This window comes from Rhyacophila brunnea, unplaced genomic scaffold (assembly GCF_057557595.1).
Source record: "Rhyacophila brunnea isolate RB1 unplaced genomic scaffold, BYU_Rbru_1.0 scaffold_13, whole genome shotgun sequence".
Taxonomy (NCBI): domain Eukaryota; kingdom Metazoa; phylum Arthropoda; class Insecta; order Trichoptera; family Rhyacophilidae; genus Rhyacophila; species Rhyacophila brunnea.
In genome coordinates this window covers 27,394,772-27,418,448 of record NW_028232785.1, presented here as the reverse complement: position 1 = coordinate 27,418,448, position 23,677 = coordinate 27,394,772, and the positions used below count along the sequence as shown (strand labels likewise).

Below are 23,677 nucleotides of genomic sequence, written 5' to 3'. Positions count from 1 at the left end.
ACGCCAAATATACCAAAATACTATAATTTTGGAGGATTCAAGACGAAAAATGTTACTGTACTATATATTTTTCAGAAATACTATAATTTTTACGCCTTTGTACTATAATCAGCAAGATGGCAACACACTGTTAGGTACCGACCTACCGCTGGCATATTTTCGTAAACTAACCTGACCTAACGTGACCTACTGCATTCAAAGCGATCAGACGTATTTAATTGTTAATAAGTAATCATAATCCACTAATTAATTTCACTTATACCGTTAGACTCTATTGCCAAGCTGGCTGAAACGTAATTACCGGTCATTAAGTATTTATTTAATTCGTGTGATTACTGATATTTACTGTTATAATTATTGTGTTTGTTTACATTCACGAATTAAATAATTTTATAAAAAATGGCGTGCAAACAAGTGATTTCGTGCAAAAACTCTTTAAACTATATCCTCAAAGTTTTGGCTGAAGTGAAATCTAAAGTCACAAAAGAACTGCAAGGGCGACTGGCTATTGCTTCGAATGATTTGATTGCTGCAGTTGCTGAATTAACGGTTGAAAACGAGACCCTGAGGAGTACAAGCAAGGAGTACAAGGACATACAAGCACAGAGTGTTTCGGTTTCGCCCTTAGACGTTTTGCCTGACGAAGTTATTGTAGCTCCGTCACCACCGGTGTCCATATCTACGGCTGTGAAAGATAAAAACAAACAAGTTGAGCCACTATTTGCTGAACAGATTACCGTCATTCAGTCACAATCTACAAGCATTGGCGAATGGTCAACGGTAAAAAAAAGGAGCCCAATGAGTCATCGTAATTTATCCTCTGGAAATGAATCTAAGCGACCTAGCCTACAAACTTCTACCCTCAAAAAAATATGTGGTTCCAAACCTGGTTCCAAATCGTGTTCTGGCGTTGAAAAACGCAGAAGTCTACACATTTGGTCATTACACCCAGACACTACAGTAAGCGGCCTAACTGATTATGTGAAGGAGAGTGTAGGTGATATAAAATTTGAAGTAATTAAATTAAATACAAAGAATAAATATTCTTCATTCAGGATAACAGTTCCAGAGTCCTCTATTGGCCGTTTTCTTGTTCCTGAAATTTGGCCGGTTGACTCGATAGTCAATGAATGGCGTTGGAATAAGTCAGCTTCACCCCATACTACAAGCAAAAGCTCGTGACGGTCACCTAAATACATTGACGTTTATTATCAGAACGTTCGTGGTCTCAGGACGAAGACAATCGAGATGCGTAATACTCTCTTGACAAGTGACATTTCTGTCATATGCTTGACTGAAACCTGGCTCAATGACTCGATTTGTGATGGTGAACTTTTCGATAGTAGATATATTGTATTTCGTTGTGATCGTTCATTTGGTCAAAGGGGTGGCGGTGTGTTAATTGCCGTTCGCTCTGATCGGGTAGATAGTGTATCTGTGATTGACCATATATTTACTGGTATCGATGTAATTATTGTCAAATTGCTGTGTAATGGGTCGCCTTTTATTATTAGCTGTGTTTATTTTCCGCCTCGATCATCGTGTAATACGTATAATATGTTTTTCTCATATTTTGAAAATTTGTCTATTGGCAGCTCAATTGCAATCATCGGTGACTTCAATCTTTATTCGGCATCCGCCAATGTTGATTTGGAATTTGCGCACTTTCTGAGCTGTATGCACTTTAAACAGTTTTCCCAAATTAAAAATGTGAAATCACGCATATTGGACTTGGTCTTGGCAGATACAGATTGTAATGCACAGGTGAATGCTTGCGTTGATCCCCTTGTGCAGGAAGACGCTTACCATCCTGCTCTATTAGTTGAGTTGCCAATCAATTATCATAATTTTTCCAATAGTCGTCTTAGCGATAGCAATAATTTCAATTCTGTTAGCTCGGAAACTTTCTTTTTTAATAAATGGAATTTCTTCAAAGGTGACCTATTACAAATGTATTATGAAATGCAGAGTATTGATTGGAATGCTTTATATAGTACCGATGATATTAATAGTGCAATTGATGTTTTCTATGTAAATATTTATAGTGTATTTTCCAAGTCTTTTCCCATTAAGAAGTCTTCAGGTACTTCGCGCAGCTACCCTAAATGGTTCACTCATAGCATTATTAAATCCATTGACTTAAAAGCCATCTGTCATAAACGATGGAAGCGCTCGAAGTGCCTGAATGATTATGGTGCTTTCTCTGATATGCGCAGAAGAGTTCATCGCGCCATTGACGCTGCTCACAAAGCGTACATTGAGAAAATTTCCTTGAATTTAACCTCAGACCCGAAAACTTTTTGGACGTATGTTAGGAGCTTACGTAACTCTTCTGCACAGCTATCGTCTATGTCTTTTGGGGGTAGTGTATTGAATGGCGATAAATCCATCGCTGACGGTTTTGCTGAATATTTTAGGTCAGTTTATTCCACGATTCCACCAAAACTTCAACCTCAACCTGAATACTTTTCGTCTTCTTGGCCCATACTAAATATTGGTCCTCTTGATGAGTCAGATATGAAATATGCTTTTTCTAGACTATATCCGAAATCCTCAGTAGGTCCAGATGGCATTCCTCCATGGCTATTAAAAGGATGCAAAAAACTTTTAAGCGATCCTTTGTTGTATATTTTCAATCTATGTTTAAGTAAATCTACCTTCCCTGAATGTTGGAGCTTAACTCGTATACGACCGGTGTATAAAAATGGCTCGGTATCTGAAATAACTAACTTCCGACCAGTGGCTGTTCTCTCTGCACCGGTCAAACTATTTGAGTCCATTTTACATAAATATATATATACACATGTGGATGGTCAGCTGACTGACGCTCAACATGGTTTTCGATCTACTCGATCAACAGTTACCAACCTCATGGAGTACACTGAATACATATCTCGTTCACTAGACAATCATTGTCAAGTTGATGCAATTTATACGGATATGTCAAAGGCTTTCGATCGAGTTGATCATGATATTCTTTTAACTAAACTAAGTGCAGTAGGCGGATCTATTAATTTTGTAAATTTTTTCAAATCTTATTTTTCGCATCGTTGTCAATATGTCGAGTACGCTGGGTGTGCATCTGAAGTCTTTCAAACTCTTTCAGGTGTTCCCCAAGGATCTAATCTTGGACCAATTATGTTCCTCATATTTATCAATGATATAGTTAAAGCCATGGATGGAGTAGAATTTTTACTTTTTGCGGATGATTTGAAATTATATGCACCAATTCGGAATGAGTTGGACTGTTGCATGTTACAGAGAAATCTCTGTTCAATTGAAAGTTGGTCAAAAAAGAATAAATTAGAATTTAATACTGACAAATGCTTTTGTATTACTTTTTCTAGGTCAAGAACTCCGATTAAATACAATTATATTATGTCAAAAAATTCTTTAAAACGTCAATCTGAGGCGAAAGATCTTGGGATAATTTTTGATTCTTCATTATCCTTTCACTCGCATATAACTTCCACGGCTCTACGTGCGAGTAAGCTTCTAGGATTCATCATGCGACAATCCAAACCATTCAAGAATCCTAATGTATTACGTACACTCTACGTCTCATTAGTGCGTAGCATTCTTGAATATGGGTCGATTATCTGGTGTCCTTATGAGGTTTCCTATAAGCTTATTTTAGAACGCGTCCAGAAGAAATTTCTTCGATGTCTTTATTTTAAAACATTTAACTATTTTCCTTTCGATAATTCGTCAGATGATTATTTTCCGACTGCCTTTCTACAAGGCATGCTTACTTTTCACTCTCTTGAATCTCGTCGGTCTCTTCTGCTGTTGAAACACTTTTGCCTGTTATCGCGAGGGATGGTTTCCAATCCCGGTGTCCTAATGAATTTGAATTTCCATGCGCCTGTCAATTACCTACGTGGTCGCAGTCATGATTTATTCTGGATTGGAACCGTTTCCTCGCGTCAAGCCTATCAGGCACCATTAGCGAGGGGTGCAAGACTAGTAAATGCGCTCCCTAAAGACATAGACATTTTCAATGATGTACTTTGCATTTTATTTTTGAAACTGTATTTTTCTGTATAAAATTGTATATTTTTCGTTCTCAAAAATTATATTTTTCTGTATTAAATTATACTTAAGTATGTTTTGATTATATATTTTTTTTGTTATTATTATTGTTATTATATATATATTTCTTTTTCTATATTCTCTTCTCTCTTGTGAGGGTAATGTTTGACTTATAATGTAAATCTCATGTTGTGTACGTCTTGAATTTAGATTTGTTATGTCCACAATGTTTTTTATTCTTAAATAAATAAATAAAATAAATAAAAATGACAGATTTCAGCGCTGTTCGGTGATTGCCGAGTCTATGTATGAACTATGAATCTAGGTACTAGAATTAACCTTAATCAAGCCATGGCAGGTAACTAGTATCCGGCCCACTTACAATAATTTATTATTAGGCAGTTTTTATCGGGTAATGGTTAAGTAGTATTGTATTCCCCACAATCAGTACATGTAAAAATCGCTACCACATAGTTTTTTAGGAGTTTTTTATACCTTCCTACCGAAATTATTTTCATAAGTGGACGTTCCTAATAAGTATTTTTCTTTTTCGAGCATATCCGCTCCTTAGGTTTTTTTCTAGATGTCTTTATGGATACCTCGCATTTTACTATCGAGATTTCTTGAACGCAAACTACTCTACTTGATGCTAGGTAGTCAAATGAAAATTGTGCCGGCTGAGAAAGATGCCTTATTGAAAACAATTCGTCTACCACGTATTCCTTTCATGCAGATCCGAAGACTGAGACATGTGAATTGTCAATACGGTATTTATTTAATCGTATTTTCTATTGATTTGATTTGTTACGCCACAGAAGTATAACTTCTAACGTGCGTACATAAGTACACGCATCGATTTTAACATGGAACATTGTTGTTTGATTTAATAAAATGCATTTTTTTATAGTACTTATACTCTGTACTATCCACTTTAATAAATAAATTTGTACCGGTTTCGTCCGCCTCAGATGGACATTTTCAACTGAGGACATTTCCTCTGGGGCGGACGAAACCCGTCTAAATTTATAATACTTATATTTAATTTACTAAATAAGGACTAGAAAAAAAATCGTTTTATTAATAATCAAACAACAATACAATGCAGTTCCACCATGAATCATTGACAGTTAACAAAATAAAAGGACACAAAATAGAACATGTTTTACTCATGATCTCCGACGCAAAAGCGTTACGAAAAATAGACGTAGTGCTCGGCCGCAGTGGTTTGGCGGGCACGGCGCGGCGGCGCCTTGCAAAACTCAAACGTATAACCGTGTGTATTATGCCCCAAAAAAGACACTAAGAAACAAAGAGACAAAGGTCTTTCATTTCACACACGGTTATACATTTGAGATTCGCAAAACGTTGTCGCGCCGCGCCCGCCAAGCCACTACGGCTGAGCACGTAGAATAACTACCTATTATAGACGCGCAGCCAGCCAGCGACCCGCGCCCCGCACCGATTATTTTCATTTTACTTTCAGTAGCCTACATTCTGTGCGATCTATTGTTCATATGTTATTATTACTTCTTTAGTTTTATTATTGTAATTACAAAATTTTCAGGAAAGTTAAATTGTTTTAATCCTTTGGATTCGGTTACTTTGACAAATAAATTTTCTTTGAAATTTAGACAAACCAGAATTCAGAGAATCAGTAGGCAAATCATGTTCCATGTTAAATAATTTTAGCCGTCAGGGTTTAAGTAACTACCATCTGAGGGGGGCAGGGGGGCGGAGCTCGTTGTTCTTCTATGAAAGTAAAATAAAAACAAAAAAATACTAATATAACTTTATTACATAATACAGAGTAATATTGCATTAACCATGTTAACAATAATATCAGTTTAGTAAAAAAATATAATATATAGACAAAAAGTAGATTTATTAAATTTATTAAAAGATAATCTTAAAAGCATAAATTTATAAAATATATTAAAATTTTAACAATAATGTTATTGTTGGAAATTTCAACTAAATAAATGATGATCTTAGTTGCTTGTATTTCCAATTAATTTATTGGTAAGATTGTGTCTTTTGTAATGATTTTTTTAAACCTAGTAGAATAGTTTAAAATATATAAACTAAAGCTACATTAAAAAAGGTATACCTACAAATTTAAACAGACTTCTCCTTTAGGTTATGGTTCAAATAGACTATATGACGATTGGGCACATATATGCCAAAAGCGTTTTAGTTTCTATGATCATATCTATGCCATTTCGACATAATTGTATACATACATAATATTGTATGACAGCTATGACATCGTATTTACACTCTGACAACCTGTGACACAGGACGCCAACATAAGAAACAGGTTTTTCGGCATTTATATGGCCGATCGTCACAGAGTCTATTTTAGCCATTAGAAATTGATGTATATTTTGCAGTTGAAAATAATAATCATGATACTGCTTACGTACTGCATTGCCCTGACACAAAATTCATTTATTTAGACCTCAGATATTTTAGTACCCACACTATACGCCGTAGACATAAAGGCTTGAGGACTTCATGTTTGACCCCGTTGTAGAAGAAAAGCTATAATTTTTAAAATTCTAAATCAAATTCCAAGCTGTACTTACTCCATCAAGCAGAACTTTTTTATTTTTGTCATATTATCATAATATGGCATATAACTGTAATATATTATCATAATCGTCATCATCAATAATTATTGTGGTACTACTATTACAAGTATGGTTTTCTTCAGAAAAATTCCTCCCTCCTGGACGATTAAACGCCGACACTCTCCAGTTGATTTGTCCGTGCAGTCACAAATCACTTGCGGTGCAGTGCAGCTAGAGTCGGGTTTCGGGAATTTCCCGGAAGGAATTCTCGAGAAATTTTCGAGATTTTCAATCCCGAATCTCGAGAATTTAAATTTTTAAATTTCGGGAAATTCCGAATCTCAAGAATCTTTTCTCGGGATTCGGGATTTCTTTATTATAAAATATTAATTGAAAACAAACGATTTTCTATATGATAAAAGTGAACAGAAAACAGACTGATCGGGGCATTTAACGCAACTACGATTATAGTTTGTCAATTTATGGCTACGGCCGTATGTTGTAGCTTTACCACTAGGGAATGACAAAAGAAATGGCGTATTTCAAAAAAACACTACCTTATTCTTAGGTCAATAATTATTATAAAGCAATCATTATTCATAAGATGTTTATCACACTTGAATGGTCAAAGACATAGCTTATAATAAGTATCTTTAGAATCAGCTTCAAATGTGTTAATCTTGCCGATTTTTTGAATAACAAAATGCCTAATTTTTGTCAAATTTGGGATCACAGAGATTATCAATATATTTTTTTATCGTGAATATTTTACAAAAATTATCTCGTAATAAATTATACTAATGGTTTCATAAATGCGTTTAAAAATTAATAAACGTAAAAAATCTTAACACCACTGCACAGTTATGTACCGAAATATGACTATATTCTAAAACATTAGAGCGAGAGGTTTGAAAGAATACTATGTTATGTAACAAAAATACTTTATGCAGTCATCAAATGTTTAAAATAAATATAAAAGATAATAAGGCTTCAAAATTATATAAATAGATTATCTACAACGTTTAAGGAGTGTCCAGGATCATGGTTTGAAAATACAATAAAAACTCAATTTTGACCTTCGACGAGCATGTCCCCCTTAAACTATTAAAATTCAATGAAATTTTAATACTAAAATAACTCATGATGCAGTTTCTACCAGAAAAATTTTAAGGGAGTTAGAAGGTGAATATGAAAAATAATTATTACTTTATTTAAATACATAAATCTACCATACATTCATAAGTAAGTAGTCTAGTTCAACTATATTCAGACCGTGGCACTGAATTACGAGTTATGCGTCAATTACATTGAGCTACTTTACGAGCTGTTTATTGGCGAATTTAAAAGTGGGCGATTCAGCTACTGCGATTGTGATGATGACACACAAAACTTTCCATTCGCTGAGAAGCCAGCAAGCTAGTGACTATTTTGACAGAACGTAATTCATTTTTTCCGGGAAGTCGCAACTACGCTCTACTGCGCAGACGCAATAGGCACACACGCCGGCGTGTAGAGTGTAAAGTTGACCGGCTTTTAACTATTCTCGGTAGATTGTTTACAATCTGCTTGTTAGCTTGTTCGATGATGACACTGGGCGACTTTACAGGCAGATTGTAAATTCGCCAACAAGCAGCTCGTAAAGTAGCTCAATGTTATTGACGCATAACGAAGGGTAGCGCTCAATATTGATTATCATCCAATATATTGCAAAAATTGTACATTCAATTATTTCGTCAATTTTTATTAAAGTTTTCTAGAATAAATTAATCTGTTAAATGCAAAACTTAATTATAATAAGTGTGTCAAATTTACGATTATGTGTATGTATACTTATGGAGTATTTTGTGTTTTGTTTTATTTAATTTGTTGCAGGAAATATTTATCACCTTGACAGTTTTAAGGCATGGGTTATCCTGTAAGTCCACTTCTTGAAGCACTCTGTTGTAAAAAGACGTTGTAACTGTGATCTTTGACGTCACAATTACAAAATAAAAGGGTTTCTAATAAAATAAGTATAGATAAAGTAAAGTAATTAATAGTTAAAGCATATGCACGAGACAAGGGCCGTAAAGTTACCTGATCTTTTTCAAGCCAAACTGTGCATTCCTTCAGAAATCTCACAGCTGATAGCTGTAATTTGAATTAAAAAAAAAGGAATTACATGGCTGAAGGCGCGTGCAATCTAGGGTTTAGGATATACATAATAAATTTCTGGACGCCACACGATCTCACGACCGTGAAAGATAATAAATATTTAAACAGTGTGTAATATAGAATTGGAAACAATAAATAAAAGAGCGATTTATACTTGACAGAAACTATATTATCGCAAAAGCAAGAATTTAGAAATACATTAAAAAGTTATTAAGCAGCACAAGTTTGAAAAGAAACATAGGAAGAATGGTGAAACAAATAATAGTTTTAAAATACCCAAATTGGAACGATCAGTGATTTCTGACACGACGGCTGCATCGTGCTCCGTTAAGTGACGTCCATGATTAATATTGGGTAAACCCAAACGGAGCACGACTGTACTGGGCGGCAGACAAAATCAAAAAGCCTCGTAATCCTGCCGTATTATCTTTTTATAACATATCCTTAATCGGCGGAACCTGTCAGCTACAACTTTATTGTTTTGACGTTTATCCTCCTTCGTCGCTACGTTTTTACTGCCGGTCTGTCCGAAATGGTATTGCCATCGCACCGACAGGTTCGGGTTATGTTTCCTCGATGGTTATGTTTATTTAAACATAACAACTCATAATCGTTACGACACACCATTGTCTAATTTTCACCGAAAGACAAAAAATGTTCAATTCACAAACTGCTCCAACAAACCCAAAATTTTTCTGGCAGCCTTGGCGGTCTAATATTATGTTGGCATTCATCGGGCTCGACATGCACTAAAGTGGACTTGTCTGACAATACACGATTATTTATTCAATGTTTCAGTTTATGCATTTTAAGATGATTGTGCTGTGAGCATGTATACGAGCAAATGTTGCATGAGTATGGTTTTTCACCCGTGTGTGTCATGTAATGGCTTTTGAGATTTCCGCGTTTAGTAAATTTTCGCGGGCAAACATCGCACTGATACGGCTTTTCACCAGTGTGTGTCATTGTGTGTACTTTAAGTGTACTGAGACGGGAGAATTTAAGTGAACAAATAACGCATTCAAATCTCTTTTCGCCAGTATGTGTATTGCTATGTTTTTTTAAATCACCAAGCCGCGCGCATTTATATGAGCAATAGTCACACTCATATGGCTTTTCGTCACTATGTGTCACTTTATGCCTTTGGAGAGTAACGTGCTCCGAGAATGTTTTTGGACATGCATTGCATTGGAAAGGTTTTTCTCCAGAGTGTGTCCTGGCATGTACTGTAAGTTGTCCACGTCGCAAGCATTTATAGGAGCAAGCACCACACTGAAAAGTTTTTGCACCAATATGTGTAATTTTATGACTTTTGAGGTTACGGAGTCTCGTAAATTTAGAAGGGCACACATCGCACTGATATGGTTTTTCACCAGTATGTATAAATTTGTGGTTTTTAAGGGCACTAAGCCGCGAGCACTTGATGAAGCAAATATCACATTCAAATCGTTTTTCACGAGTATGCGTATTTTTATGTAATTTGAGATCGCCAAGTCGCGAGCATTTAAATGAACAAAAATCGCATTGATATGGCTTTTCACCGGTATGAATCATTTGATGGTGTTTAAGAGTACCGTATTGGAAAAATTTTTTTAAGCACACACTACACTGATGTGGTTTTTCACCAGTATGTTTTAATTGGTGTGTTTTAAGATCAGCCTGTCTCGAGCATTTAAAAGGGCAAACATCACATTGATGTGGTTTTTCCCCAGTATGTTTCATTTTGTGTCTTTTGAGATCAGCTAGCCTCAAGCATTTAAATGTGCAAACATCGCATTGATGTGGTTTTTCCCCACTATGTCTCATTTTGTGTATCTTTAAATCACCGCGACTCGAACATTTAAATGAGCAAACGTCGCATAGATATGGTTTTTCACCAGTGTGTTTAATTTTGTGTGTTTTTAGATTACCAAGACGCGAGCATTTAAATTTGCATACATCGCATTGAAATGGTTTCTCATTATTATCCGTCACCTTATTTGTCTTCAAGTTATCAGACTTAGTGCATGAATTATTATGTAATTTTAGTATACTAGGGGATTCGAACACTGCGTAACAATCACTGCAAATGAAATTACGTGGAAAATATATTACTCTTCTCAGATTAATTTTAACCACCTTGGGAAAGTTGAGTATTTTGAGAACACCTGGTTTAATGTCTTCATCATCTACAGTCATATATGATTTCCTCAATTGCTGTAAAGCATTGGATGTCGAATCCAGGGGTTTGATGGGATTAGCGTACACCGTCCTTTGAAGACTTTCACACAAGTTGTCACGTCCTTTAAAATATTTCTGAGGAGAAAAAATACAAAAACATTAGGGGTCGTACGCATGAGATACCCAAATGCTGCTCATTTGTATGCATGAGTGCAAATGTAATTGTAAGCGAAATACAAGAGCATTATATCAGTTACCTACTATCTAGATTATAGACTATGGATCAAAATCATACGTACCTACTTTGTAAACAGCACGACTAGGAACCGTTTTTAAAGTTCGCAAATATTTTACAGAGCCTACAAAATGAACGAGGGTCTCAAGCAAACGTTTATTGTAATGCATGCATTATTAAAATGACATTTGAAAGTAACAGATGAAGCAGCCATTTTGAATGACGTGTGACGTCAGTTGCTTACGTTACAAACAGTAGGTACTATACGCTATATATGGTGGAAAATCGGTTAAATAGCTTATAAAGAATTTGGTAATCTCATATATACGGCCCTAGGATTGTTTTATTCCTATCCAACGTATTAATATTTACAACAATTTCGACAAAACTCAATGTATGATATTATTAATACCTACCCATATAGCACTGTGGCTGCCCATCGTGAATCTCAAACATGCCTAATTTATTTAGGTAATACCTACATAGCAATGTTCTTTAACTTACAATGTAAACTATTTCATTTATGTACCTTTCATCAAATCATATTTGAACACATACGCCAGAAGTCATCTTTGTCGTCATCTAGACAAAGTGACCTTTGCCACTAGACGCACGCTTGCACATTTTTTATCAAATCGCTTAATTCGCGACTTCCTATTACGATGTATTTTTGAAACAAATCTGAATTTGAAACAATTGAACAAATCAAATATCACCTCGTAAACAAATTCTTTCGGAAGCAATATGAAGAGGCTGTCTAGACTCCGACCTCTGACAAGTTGGTTCCGGGCGACAAAAAGAATTTGCTGACAACAGTGTCGCCTCGATACATGCCATTGCATTCGATTAATATATAAATGAGGTATTTCTACCTACTTTATCACTCAGCACTCACAGTCAATCAACGTAGCCACGACCATCGGGTAACCGCTCTACACTTTCCGATCGGTCTAGTAACTTCCTAGAAATAACATTGAAATGTACTTGTAGCACTGTCTGTAAATTTATCGTTGGCGATTAATAAATGGGGTTATAATTTGTAATCACGCAACCAAGCTTTCTCATTTTTAGAGTCAACCAAACCTACCTCTCCACTCTTTACTCCTCAAAATAGCACCATGGTTGAGAAAATTTAATCGTATCTTTTGTGACGTGAATTTAATGAAGTTGAAGATCTAAATGTTTTACGCCGACCCTTCATTATCAGAGCAAAATACTAGGTTTAGGTAACCTTTTGAAGACGTTCCCATGAGGCAGTGGTGAAGGATGGAGGAAGGCTGTTAAGATCTGCCATAAATAGTGCACACTACACTATGTCAGTCAAACGAATTTTGTTTTCTAAAATACATAATTTTGAAAACACTCCTGAGAAAATATATTATAATGAATAGAAAAAATCTCTCGGGTATCGCGCCCATGCACATATACCACAATGATAAAGGCGTCATATTTAGTAATTGCGACTGATTTGTCTTTAAATACCCTCTGAAGCATTTTCCAAATAACAACCTATTTGTTTATATTATATTGAAATAAGACTACATTTTGTACATAGTTTTTAAAATTCAATTAAACCTTGCATAATCAAAACATATTCGTTTATCGAAAAATGACTAAAATTATACCATGACACAATACTTACATAGTTTTTGATATTCTATAGATAGAAGAATATTTTTTATTGATTAACGTTTGGTTTAGAAAAGGCTTAATCAATTAAAAAAAAAAACTAACTAACACCATATGTTATGTATAATAATTATTTCAACGAGTACCTATAACTGAAAAAGTGTGCACTATTTTCCTCGAATTCTCATAGCATACCTAAACCATTATAGGTTGTGTTATGCAGGGTTTAATTGAATTTTAAAACTGACCAGCACCTTCTGCAAACTGTATTCTTAGTTCAATGAAAATAAATAAGTATGACTGTCAAAGTCTAGTGTGCACTAATAATGTCGAATCTTAACAGCATACCTCTACCTTTCTCCACTGAGAAGATACATAAATATGTATAGCATTTTATGTTCTTACCTGAATATGTACTGGCCTGTCTCCTGAATATGAGCATCCAGGTTTAGTGTCTTCATCAGACGATGGGTGCACTGTGTCTTCAACGAACTCGACCTTCACGTCAACCAGCTGAAGGTTCGGCTCAGATTTTATATCAATGACACCCGTTGCAGGATGCTGAAAGAAAACTTCATTGTATTTACTACCTACCTATACAATCAGATGATAACTGCCAGAGATAAAATCTAAGCAATATATATTATATATATTTTTTTTTTATAACCATGTCCGATCCTAATAGGTCATATGGGCCTCCACAGAGTAGAGGTTTGTATTAACAGATTTTGTTTTTTACGAGAAATGGATATCAGCCACTTGCTCAACCTATTAGGTCCATACCCTGACTCACACACAATTTTAAAAACAATATGTGTACTTGCCAAACCCAGGATTCGAACCTTGGACCCACGGCGTGATAGTCCAACGCTTAAGCCGCGCGTGGATGTTAAAAGAATATATCTAGTCGTTTCATTATTAACCTGTAATGATATTGTGCATGCTTTATTTTACCGACTAATGACATAATATATACCTACCTTCATAAATGTGTTAAAGGCTGGAAGTTTATTATTATGATAATATCAGTAGGTATATGGCAGTGGTGAAGAGTAGGGTAAGATCAACACGAATAGTGCATACTAAACTTTGTGAATAAAAAGGATTTGTTTTAATGAAACTTAAACTATAATGTGTAGACAGTGTTTGTTAGATTTTAAAATTCAATTAAATCCTGCTTAATTCAAGCCATTGTAGATAATAGTAAAAAAATTTCTGTTTATCTATAACATATTTATAATTATGCCATTAAATCATACATCATTTTAGATATTTTATAGATATAAAAATAACTTTTATCGATTATGGTTTAGGTAGGAAAGCCTTAATAAAATTAAAAAAAAACTAATAAACCCAGGATTCGAACCTAGGATCTACGATATGATATACCAACGCGTAAGCAGCTCGGCTATCGTGGGCTGTATGACAATATTCAAGGGAAGCTATTAGGTATTTAGCTGTAAAATTGACAAAGAACGTCAATTTTCTAAAGCACATTCGAGATTGTCGCATATCGTTTTATAAATTAAATAAAACTTAAATATTATACTAACAATTGTTTGTATCGGCAAGCCAATGCAGATGCAGGAAACTATTTAGAAAAACTAACCTCAAAATTGAAACCGGAATCATCAGACGTCTCTTGCTTTACGTTTACATAATTGCGTACGGCTGGGCTGTTAGGATGATTAATAATTGGTACATCAAACGGAGGCTGTCCCTCTATGTCAGATTTGACCGCATCACATTCGTGTTTTACAATATCCATGTTTGTTTTAGGACTAAACGTGTCAAAAAATTAATGCTACAGATTTGCTTGTCACTTTGGCTGTGTTCACCATAGACAAGGAAAAAGTGTTCGCAGGGCGCAGATCGGTCGGTGTTGTCAGTTTTTGCCACCCAATCAGTGCTGCCATCTTTTTGTGTGCGGGTGGAAAATGAATACCTACCTAGGTTTTTGTTTTATCACAAAGTAAGAGAAATAATATAACAATAACGCCCAAAATACTATCATTTTGAATATTGTGAAAAAGTATTTATGAAGTATACTTCTTTAGGCGCGTTTGGAAAATCAGATCAGAGTGTATTTTTGGCGTGTGACGTCATGTAACACATAATTTATTTTTTCACACAAAAATAAACGCACTCGATTGGATTCGAATCACCGATTTTTCGGTTACCAGCCGAACGCACTGCCATTACGCCATAGTATGATAGGTACTCCAATCGTGATTATTATACAGTATAATATTATTATATTTTAGAATTGTTCCGTTGCCTAGACAGCGAATTTATTATTGTCGGCCATTTGCAGTTCCTTACGTTAACAAACTGTTAAACGTCATAGTGGCAGTTGTTACTTTAAAAATAAAAACAACGATAAATAATTATATTAGTTAAAGTGTATAGAAATAAACCAAGCGTGTTGCTTCAGCGGTCCTTTTTCTTGAGTGTGTAATTTAACAAGATAATTAACAGCTAGTCGAAGAATCTAGGTTACCACAAGTTTTGTTTTTGTTTTGTTACGCCAAAGAAGTATAACTTCAAACGCCCGTACATAAGTACACACATCGATTTTTTTCCTAAATACGTCATCTTCTACAATTAAAGCCAGCTCAGGCAGCAACTAAAATCTGATGAACTAGTTGGTGATGGAAATCATAAACTGGCCATTGACTGATGCTTTGCACACGGCGCTACCTACCTACTGAAACCTAATAATCTCAAAGCCTCAAACTGTCAAACCCATTGTCATCCTACTTCATACTAAGCATTTTCCGTAATATTCTAGCAGCCTGCAATTATACAGGCAGAAGTATTTCTCAACGCCCACAACATAAATTATTTTTAAATAAAAATCGGTTCGCCCATCTTTAACCCTTAAATGCATGGTGTATTCATACGAATACACAGTACAATATAACATCCCTTGTCTGAATCTTACAAATTTTAGTGTCGATTAAAACTTTTAATTCATAATCAATAACCATGCATCCCTTTAATTTAATGTTTGAGACGACTATATTTTATTTTATATTACTAATTTACCAAACCAATCTGACAGTTTGTTGAATCGTGCAGTTTCTCCATATTCACAGTGCCTTTTCTATGAAAAAAATACAACTTTACGTCTAAAAAAATTCATTTTACATTCACAAAAGGTAAGACAAGTAAAGTAATATAAAATATTTCAGGTGTTTATTTTAATTTTGAAGAAATAGTGATATTTTCATGTGTATTCTTTCTAATACACCATGCATTAAGGGGTAACATTTACCACATAGTCATATATTTTGTGCGAACACTTTCTGGCACTTTTAGATCACCATGGCTCGAAGACACTATTTAATTGATTAGAAAATTAAAGAGTATGCCAAAACCTTATCTGATAGTGAGAGGTTAGAGGATAGTTATAAGGTTTTGATTAAGTCTATCAATTTTCCTATTCCATGTTAACATTCACTTTTATGAGCTAAATGCATGGTGTATTCATATGAATAAAAACTGTTTTTGATGAATTAAAACTGATTCGGGGGCAAGGGGCCTTGCCCCCCTCCCCAAAAACATTGAAACTGAAAGCCAATAGATTAGACAAATAAAAACACGGCAAAAAGTGATTTGAAATTCTCCAGCACCCTCTTTAGAAAAATTTCTTAGATTTTAATTTCTAACACAAAAATTTCGAAACACTAATGTCGGGTTTTTTTAGAAACTCAATCTCTAATAGAAATGTAAAAAAATTCTCGGTGTCCACCCGAATTTCGGAGTGGTGTACACCAGTGGCGCACCCATGGGGAGGGCAAGGGGCCCTGGCACCCCACAAACATGAAAATTATCAGAATGATTTTAAACATTGACATTAAAAAAGGCCAATAAACTATACCTTTGGGCTTAGACAAATAAAAACACGGCAAAAAAATGATTTGTAATAATTCTCCAGCACGCTTTTTAGAAAAATTTCGAAACACTTATGTCAGGGTTTTTTAGAAACCCAATACCTAAGGGAACTGTCAAAGTCTTCCTGAATTCCAGAGTGGTGTAGGTCATGGCTGGGGAGGGTTGACAGGGCTCTAGCCTGGGGGCCCAGCCTGTGGGGGGCCCGGCGTGTCGAGTTGACCAGATATGTGAGATAAACACACATCATAAATTAGCTTTATTAGTAAAAAAGTCGCCTGCGGTGCTTTTACACTTCTTGGCCATGAACATTTTCAATTACTTATATAATTGTGCAATATATTTTTTGATTATTATGTGTCGATACTCGACAGCTCCATTATTAAAGTAGATGTATTGAAAATCGCCAATAATTCACTGTAAAAGTACCCTTAATTTGAACTAAAACACAATTTGAAAAACGTTAATGTAATGTTTCACACTGCATTTAATCTTAGCGGTAGGTAGGGGGCCCGCCAAATATCCTAGCCTGAGGGCCCGTTTCAGGATGTGGGGACCATAGTATAGGTACACCGAGTGAAATAGACAAAAGACCGATAAACGAGAAATTAAGCTGTGAAGAAGAAAAAGAGCCTATGGGACTAATTTACATTCTCCTCCTTGGGCCCTCCCCAATATTAAATCCTGGGTGCGATACTGGTGTTAATTAATACATTTTGTTTCCAACCAGTGAGCTGATTTTTTAATGGAAAAATATTTTCGTTATTAACAAGTTTGGGTTGATCTTTCTGTATATTATATGAAATGATTCTTCTCGATTTGCCGCCCTTCGAGTATCTGCCGCCCCCAAGCGATGCTCAATCTACCTACCCCCACGGGACGTACTTGGCAATAACTCAATTGAAGATGATGTATATGGATTTTCACGTACCCCTGATGAAGAAAATACAAGCGGACATATTGATCGAGGAGAGTCTTAGTGTAAAAAATAATTTAGTTTTAATTTTATGAGAACACACTATTCCTAAGTAATACTTTCATACTAATAGGTATATTTAAGATTTTAATTTAATTTATTATTAGTATGCATGTATTAATTTAAAGGAAACAATAAAATAAACATGTTATAATCAGAGATGTATTTGTATTTTACTTTTATTACTGCCTCTATCCTCCTTCATGTAAAAATCCAACCCACAATAGGTGTATTTTGTTAAAAAGATCCAGGGTCCAAAATTTGTAAAATATCTGTAGGGTGAATACCCTACCATCCGCATGACTTGGCAGGAAACCATCAATTCATAACAACAATGTATCTTGCAACATAATATTGTTAAAATTACAAAACAAGCGATTTATGTGAGTCAATCAATATTCAACAGAAAGCTAATTTAGCAAAAATAATTAATTAATTCAATTAATCAATAATATATCAAATTAGTAAATATTGCTATTTAAGTTTGCTATGATATGCACAAAAGTTATTCGTATAAAATCAATCTTGCTTATTTATTAAAAACTGCATAATTGTTCAAATTAAAATCAATTATTTATAATTTACAAAAGAGCCATGCATTATACAATAAACCTAATAAGGATGTATATCAAAATATGCAAGTACCTAGTTGATAGCAGCATTTTTTATTTTATCGAATCTGTATAAAACACTCAGTAGGAGAAAGCAATTCAGTCAGTCAGTTATCAAAGATTTTTCCGTAAGGTTATCGTTTGGTTTCGCCCGGTCGACTTTCGCAATTCATCAGAACGCACACTCGTAATTTCACGCATCTAAATTATAATCTGTAAACGTACCTGTAATAATTAAATTATTATTTATTTGGAAGGAGATAATACAACCAGGGTTCATTTTATTCACGCACCAAATTCTGAGTTATTCATTCTGGAGTCAACCTACCCTGCCTATTCCTTATTCCATCTCACTTCCGATATATGTATTAATTCTTCTTTTTATCACATCGTTGAGTAATATGTTTAACTATAGCTGGGAGAGTGTGAGGAGAGGTATGGTTGCTTGACTACAATGAATAAACAGATTGGCATGTGAAATACAATCCCCTGACTTTATTTACATCCTATTATTAAAATTGATTACAAATTTTACAGGATGATTAGTATTTAATGTTACTGATTCTAAATTATAATAATATTTGATAATTACGAAAATCGTGTCTGAGATAAATGACGGCTCGACGGACGTTATTGCGTTGCAAGAGATTTAAATTTAATGTATTTGGGTAGGTAAAAATACCTCCCTTTTATATTGTTTGAATACAATGGAAGGGCGTTAAGAAAGGGCTGAGGTCAGCACTTTTTTGAACGTGCTTGTTTAGAAATCATTTGTCTCGCGTTTGTTTGCGTCTTTTCTTCCAAAAGAATTCGCTTACAAAATGTGCAATTTGATTTGTTCCGTATTACTTTGTAACAAGAACTCGCGAATTAAGCATTTGATAAAAAATATTGCGGGCTTGCGTCTAAACAAAAGGTCACGTTGTCTGGATGTCGAGAAAGGTGACTGCTGGCGTACGTGTTCATCAGCGAAAGTTTACATTGTAAGTTCAACTGAATGCTATGTAGGTATTACTTTTAATAAATTAGGGATATTTGAGATTCACGATGGGCAGCCACAAAACCACCCATATGTTTTCATCAGATGGAATACTTTTGAAAAATTAAATACTCACTCATACTTTTTAAATCAATATTTTCACAAATATTGAATTATCTCATAATGGTACTAATGAAGGTTGGATCTTGTTTGCAAAAATACGTCCAATTGATTGGAAACGCTTGTTAATATTAATTGTTTATTTGATTAATTTTCATTCATGGTAAGTACCCAGATTATGTTTTATATAAACCAATTTACAGTGATATAATAAATGTATTATAATATTTTGCTAAAAGTTATTAATACAATTCTATGTTTAATATTATTCTTATTCAATTTAATGTAAAATATAACATTTTTTCCAGTTCGTGCTTACTTGTGTAATGTAGTTATTTTTCACATAACTTTTCTATCCTTTCATTATTAAATATTTCCTAAATACTTTATAATTCTTTATCCAAATAATTACAATATTTGTCTTCGATTTACTTATATAAATAACAAAAATGATTCCGATCAAAAAAAAAGTCATACATATTTAGATACTTTTTTTAAAATTAAAACTTCGTACAACAAAACTGTGTGTCAATATGTCCCCATATTCTTTGTTAAGATTTTATAGACCCGCTGTACTATTTCGAGTTAAATATTATTGCGCAATGACGGTTTTCCGTAAAAGAGCGTAATAAATATAGTTGTAATTAACCATTCACTGCGGACCTTATAATTAATATTTAATTACGACATTTAAATAACATGCTAATTTTATCTAATGGACATCGTATAGAGTAATAAAAATACGACGTAAAATAAGGTTCTATCTCAGAATATGAGTCTGTTATGCGGAGTCAGCAATCTATTTCGTTCTCGAAAAAGCATGTTGAATCGACTCGATACATTAAGTGCGTAATATTATTCCAAATAAAAACGATTTTTGGACATTATCAATTAATTTAATTTACATTATCAATTAATTAATAATTAATCATTTATAAATTTTGATGAAAATATGGACTATAATCATATTATTATCTCTTCAATTAATTCAAATCATATGGGAAAAAACTAACTCGTTTTATAAAATGAATTAAAAACTGAAAATTTTAGTTTTTTCTCTACTGAACATGATTTGTGATTTCAGACTTATAGCAGTTTTTCTGGGTCCCGTCGATGTTTAAATTAAGAAAATGAGGTTTTTTTATATTCTAGCATATTATAAAATTACAAGCGATATCAGTGGGCCACCAAAATTTATTTTATCAACTCGTCAATCCTACAGAAAGAAGTGTGGCCACCCCTGAATTGATCACACCTTGCGTTTATAAGGTTTTTCACCAGTGTGTGTCATCTTATGTTTTTTAAGTCTATCACGTCGCGAGGATCTATATGAACATACATCGCATTTATAAGGTTTATCTTCAGTATGTGTCATTTTATGTACATTGAGATTACTGGCTGACGAGCATTTAAATGAGCAGTCATTGCATGTATAAGGTTTTTCACCAGTATGTGTCATTATATGTGCTTTAAGGCTATCAAATCGCGCGCATCTATATGAACATTCACTGCATTTATAAGGTTTTTCACCAGTGTGTGTCATTCCATGTGTTTTAAGACTACGAATTTGCGAGCATCTATACGGACATTCCTTGCATTTATAAGGTTTTTCACTTGTGTGTGTAATATTATGTGTTTTAAGGCTATCAAGTCGCGCGCATCTATATGAACATTCATTGCATTTATAAGGTTTTTCACCAGTGTATGTCATTCCATGTACTTTAAGACTACGAATTCGCGAGCATCTATATGGACATACCTCGCATTTAAAAGGTTTTTCACCAGTGTGTGTCATCTTATGTGTTTTAAGACTATAAAGTCGCGAGGAACTATATGGGCACGCATTGCACTTATACGATTTTTTGCCAGTATGTGTCATTTTATGTGCATTAAAATTGCCAAGTTTGGAGCATCTATATTAACATAATTTGCATTTATACGGTTTTTCAACAGTATGTGTCATTTTATGTGCTTTAAACAGACTTAGTCGCGAGCATTTATACGAGCATACAATGCATTTATAACGTTTTGGACCAGTGCGCGTAATTTCCTGTTTTTTTAAATGGAGTTCCGAGAATACATTGTCAAGACTTTGATCAGCAATAACGTCGGTGTGTACCATTTTGTGATTTTTTAAAGCACTTCTGAATCCGAATACAGCGTTACAAATGCTGCAAATCAAATTACGTGGAAAATGTATTACTCTTCTCAGAATAAGTCGAAGTTCCTTCGGAGTATTTTGCTGCACGATCTCTTGCTTAATATTCTGCTCATCTATCGTCACTTCTGAATATTGCATTCCATCTTGGATTCCTGCAGATGAAACTTGTTGACTAATATCTGTATCGTGATGCCTTCTGAAAAATCCCTTGATAGCAACCTGGAAATACCGAAATAATCAAACTAAATTTTATAAATTCTAAATTACTATTCCATTTTAAATTTAATTTATTTTTCATATTTAAATTTATAATTTAAATTTTTATTGTATTAATTAATTTAAATTTAAATATTTAAATTAATAAAATAAATATATTAAAAAACTACCCGGATGAATTATAAAATTGCCGGGTGAAATAATTGTTATCATGATAGTATGAGAGTGTTTAGACTGTTATCTACAACGGAGACATTGCGATAAATTGTATAATTTATTCGAAATAAACGTACGGAAATGTAATACTGTTATTGTATTGGTTCGCTGGTTTAGTAGATCAGGTTCCGCTGCAGAATATAGACATAGGACAGCATGCATATGAAGGGGTGGACAAGTTCACGTATCTCAGATCCAGCCTAAATACCCAAAAAAAGACAGCAGAGATAAAAATCGGCCTTATCTCCGGAAATAAATGCTGGCATGCCTGCAAGCCACTGGTAGGATCGAAAATTCTAGGCCGAAGAAGTAAACTTCTGTTACGAGTATATAAAACAATTATAAGGCCGGTGGTCACTTATGGCTGTAAGTCTTGGTGCTTAACTCAAAACGAGGAAAATAAATCAACTCGAGCGCAAAATACTCCGAAAAATCTTTGGACCCACGTTGGAATACGGGAACTACAGAATAAAAATGAACTACGAGTTGGAAGAGCCGATTGAACAACAAACAATCATAGGATACTGTAAGTCCCAAAGACTACGATGGGCGGGACATGTGGAGAAAATGCCTGAAGTTAGAGCGCCAAGGATTATGACGAAGTGGCTACCCCAACGGAAGAAACCCAGAGGCCGAGCAAGAACGCGATGGGCTGACGCCGTAGAAGAGGACTGATTTCATCTAGGAAGACCCAGTAACTGGAGAAGTATGGCGAGAGACCAGAGTGAGTGGAGAGCGGTTGTGGAGAAGGCTAAATCCCACCCCGGGATGTAGCGCCGTGGAAGAAGAAACGTATGGAAATGTACAATTGTTATTGTATTGGTGTGTAGGTAATTTTTACTGTGCCTCCTATACGTTTAATTTGTACAAGCGAAAGGCGCTCGAGCGCTGTTATAACCGAAAGTAGCACTGAATTGAACACGAAACAAAGTTTTATACCTACCTAAGATACATCATAAAGCGTCAATTACATTGAGCTTCTTTACGAGTTGTTTGTTGGAGAATTTATAATCTGCCTGTAAAGTCGCCCAGTGTAATCATCGAACAAGCTAACAAGCAGGTTGTAAACACTCAACCGAGAAAAGTTGAAAGCCGGTCAACTTTACACGCTACACGCCGGCGTGTGGGCCTACTGCGTCTGCGCAGTAGCAACCTCCCGGTAAAAACATGAACTACGTTCTGTCAAAATAGTCGCTTGCTTGTGGCTTCTCAGCGAATGGAAAGTTTTGTGTGTAATCATCAAATCGCAGTAGCTGAATCGCCCGTTTTTAAATTCGCCAACAAACAGCTCGTAAAGAAGCTCAATGTAATTGACGCTTAAGACAATTTTTTCCGTTCCTAGATAATAACGTAGGTACCTAGGTAACCAAATAAAGTCGAACGCACCTGACCAGAGCACCCAGGTTGAGGGTCTTCCAACTTAAATTCAACAATCTCACTTTTTATGTCGACACCTTCACTGATAATCTCTGAGTTCATATTATTGGTTTGACTTGATCCAGGTTTCTGAAAATGACAGCATATTATTTATTACACATCGTATTCACACAGAGAATGGCGTCAAAAATGGCGTGCACACTTTGAAGTGAGTGTTGCCATTTTTGCGAACGAATAATAATTATTATAGTACGCGAAAGAAACTAATAGTATTTCAGATAAAATAAAGAACGTAGGGATTTATCATTTTTGTTGAAGCTGTAAGGATTTTTATTTTATAACAATAA

The 23,677-nt window shown here is 34.6% G+C and overlaps 1 protein-coding gene across 1 annotated transcript; it reads right to left on the bottom strand.

Annotated features, from left to right (window-relative positions):
• Positions 1-8,907: 8,907 nt before the first annotated feature.
• Positions 8,908-14,548, bottom strand: LOC147077125 (uncharacterized). The gene is made up of 4 exons (XM_085941001.1): positions 14,450-14,548; positions 13,186-13,341; positions 9,296-11,051; positions 8,908-9,082 (listed from the first exon to the last, which is right to left on the bottom strand). The coding sequence occupies exons 1-3, from the start codon at positions 14,546-14,548 to the stop codon at positions 9,543-9,545; spliced, it is 1,764 nt and encodes a 587-aa protein (XP_085797127.1). The 3' UTR covers positions 8,908-9,082; positions 9,296-9,542.
• Positions 14,549-23,677: the final 9,129 nt, after the last annotated feature.

What these genes read in the sequence shown, in the direction of transcription:
- LOC147077125 (XM_085941001.1), bottom strand. Translation starts at nt 14,548, where the DNA reads ATGGATATTGTAAAACACGAATGTGATGCGGTCAAATCTGACATAGAG. An exon ending in ATCATCCTAACAGCCCAGCC is followed by an intron (nt 13,342 to 14,449) that starts GTACGCAATTAT and finishes GTTTTCTTTCAG; the next exon opens with CATCCTGCAACGGGTGTCAT. An exon ending in ACAGGCCAGTACATATTCAG is followed by an intron (nt 11,052 to 13,185) that starts GTAAGAACATAA and finishes TTTTCTCCTCAG; the next exon opens with AAATATTTTAAAGGACGTGA.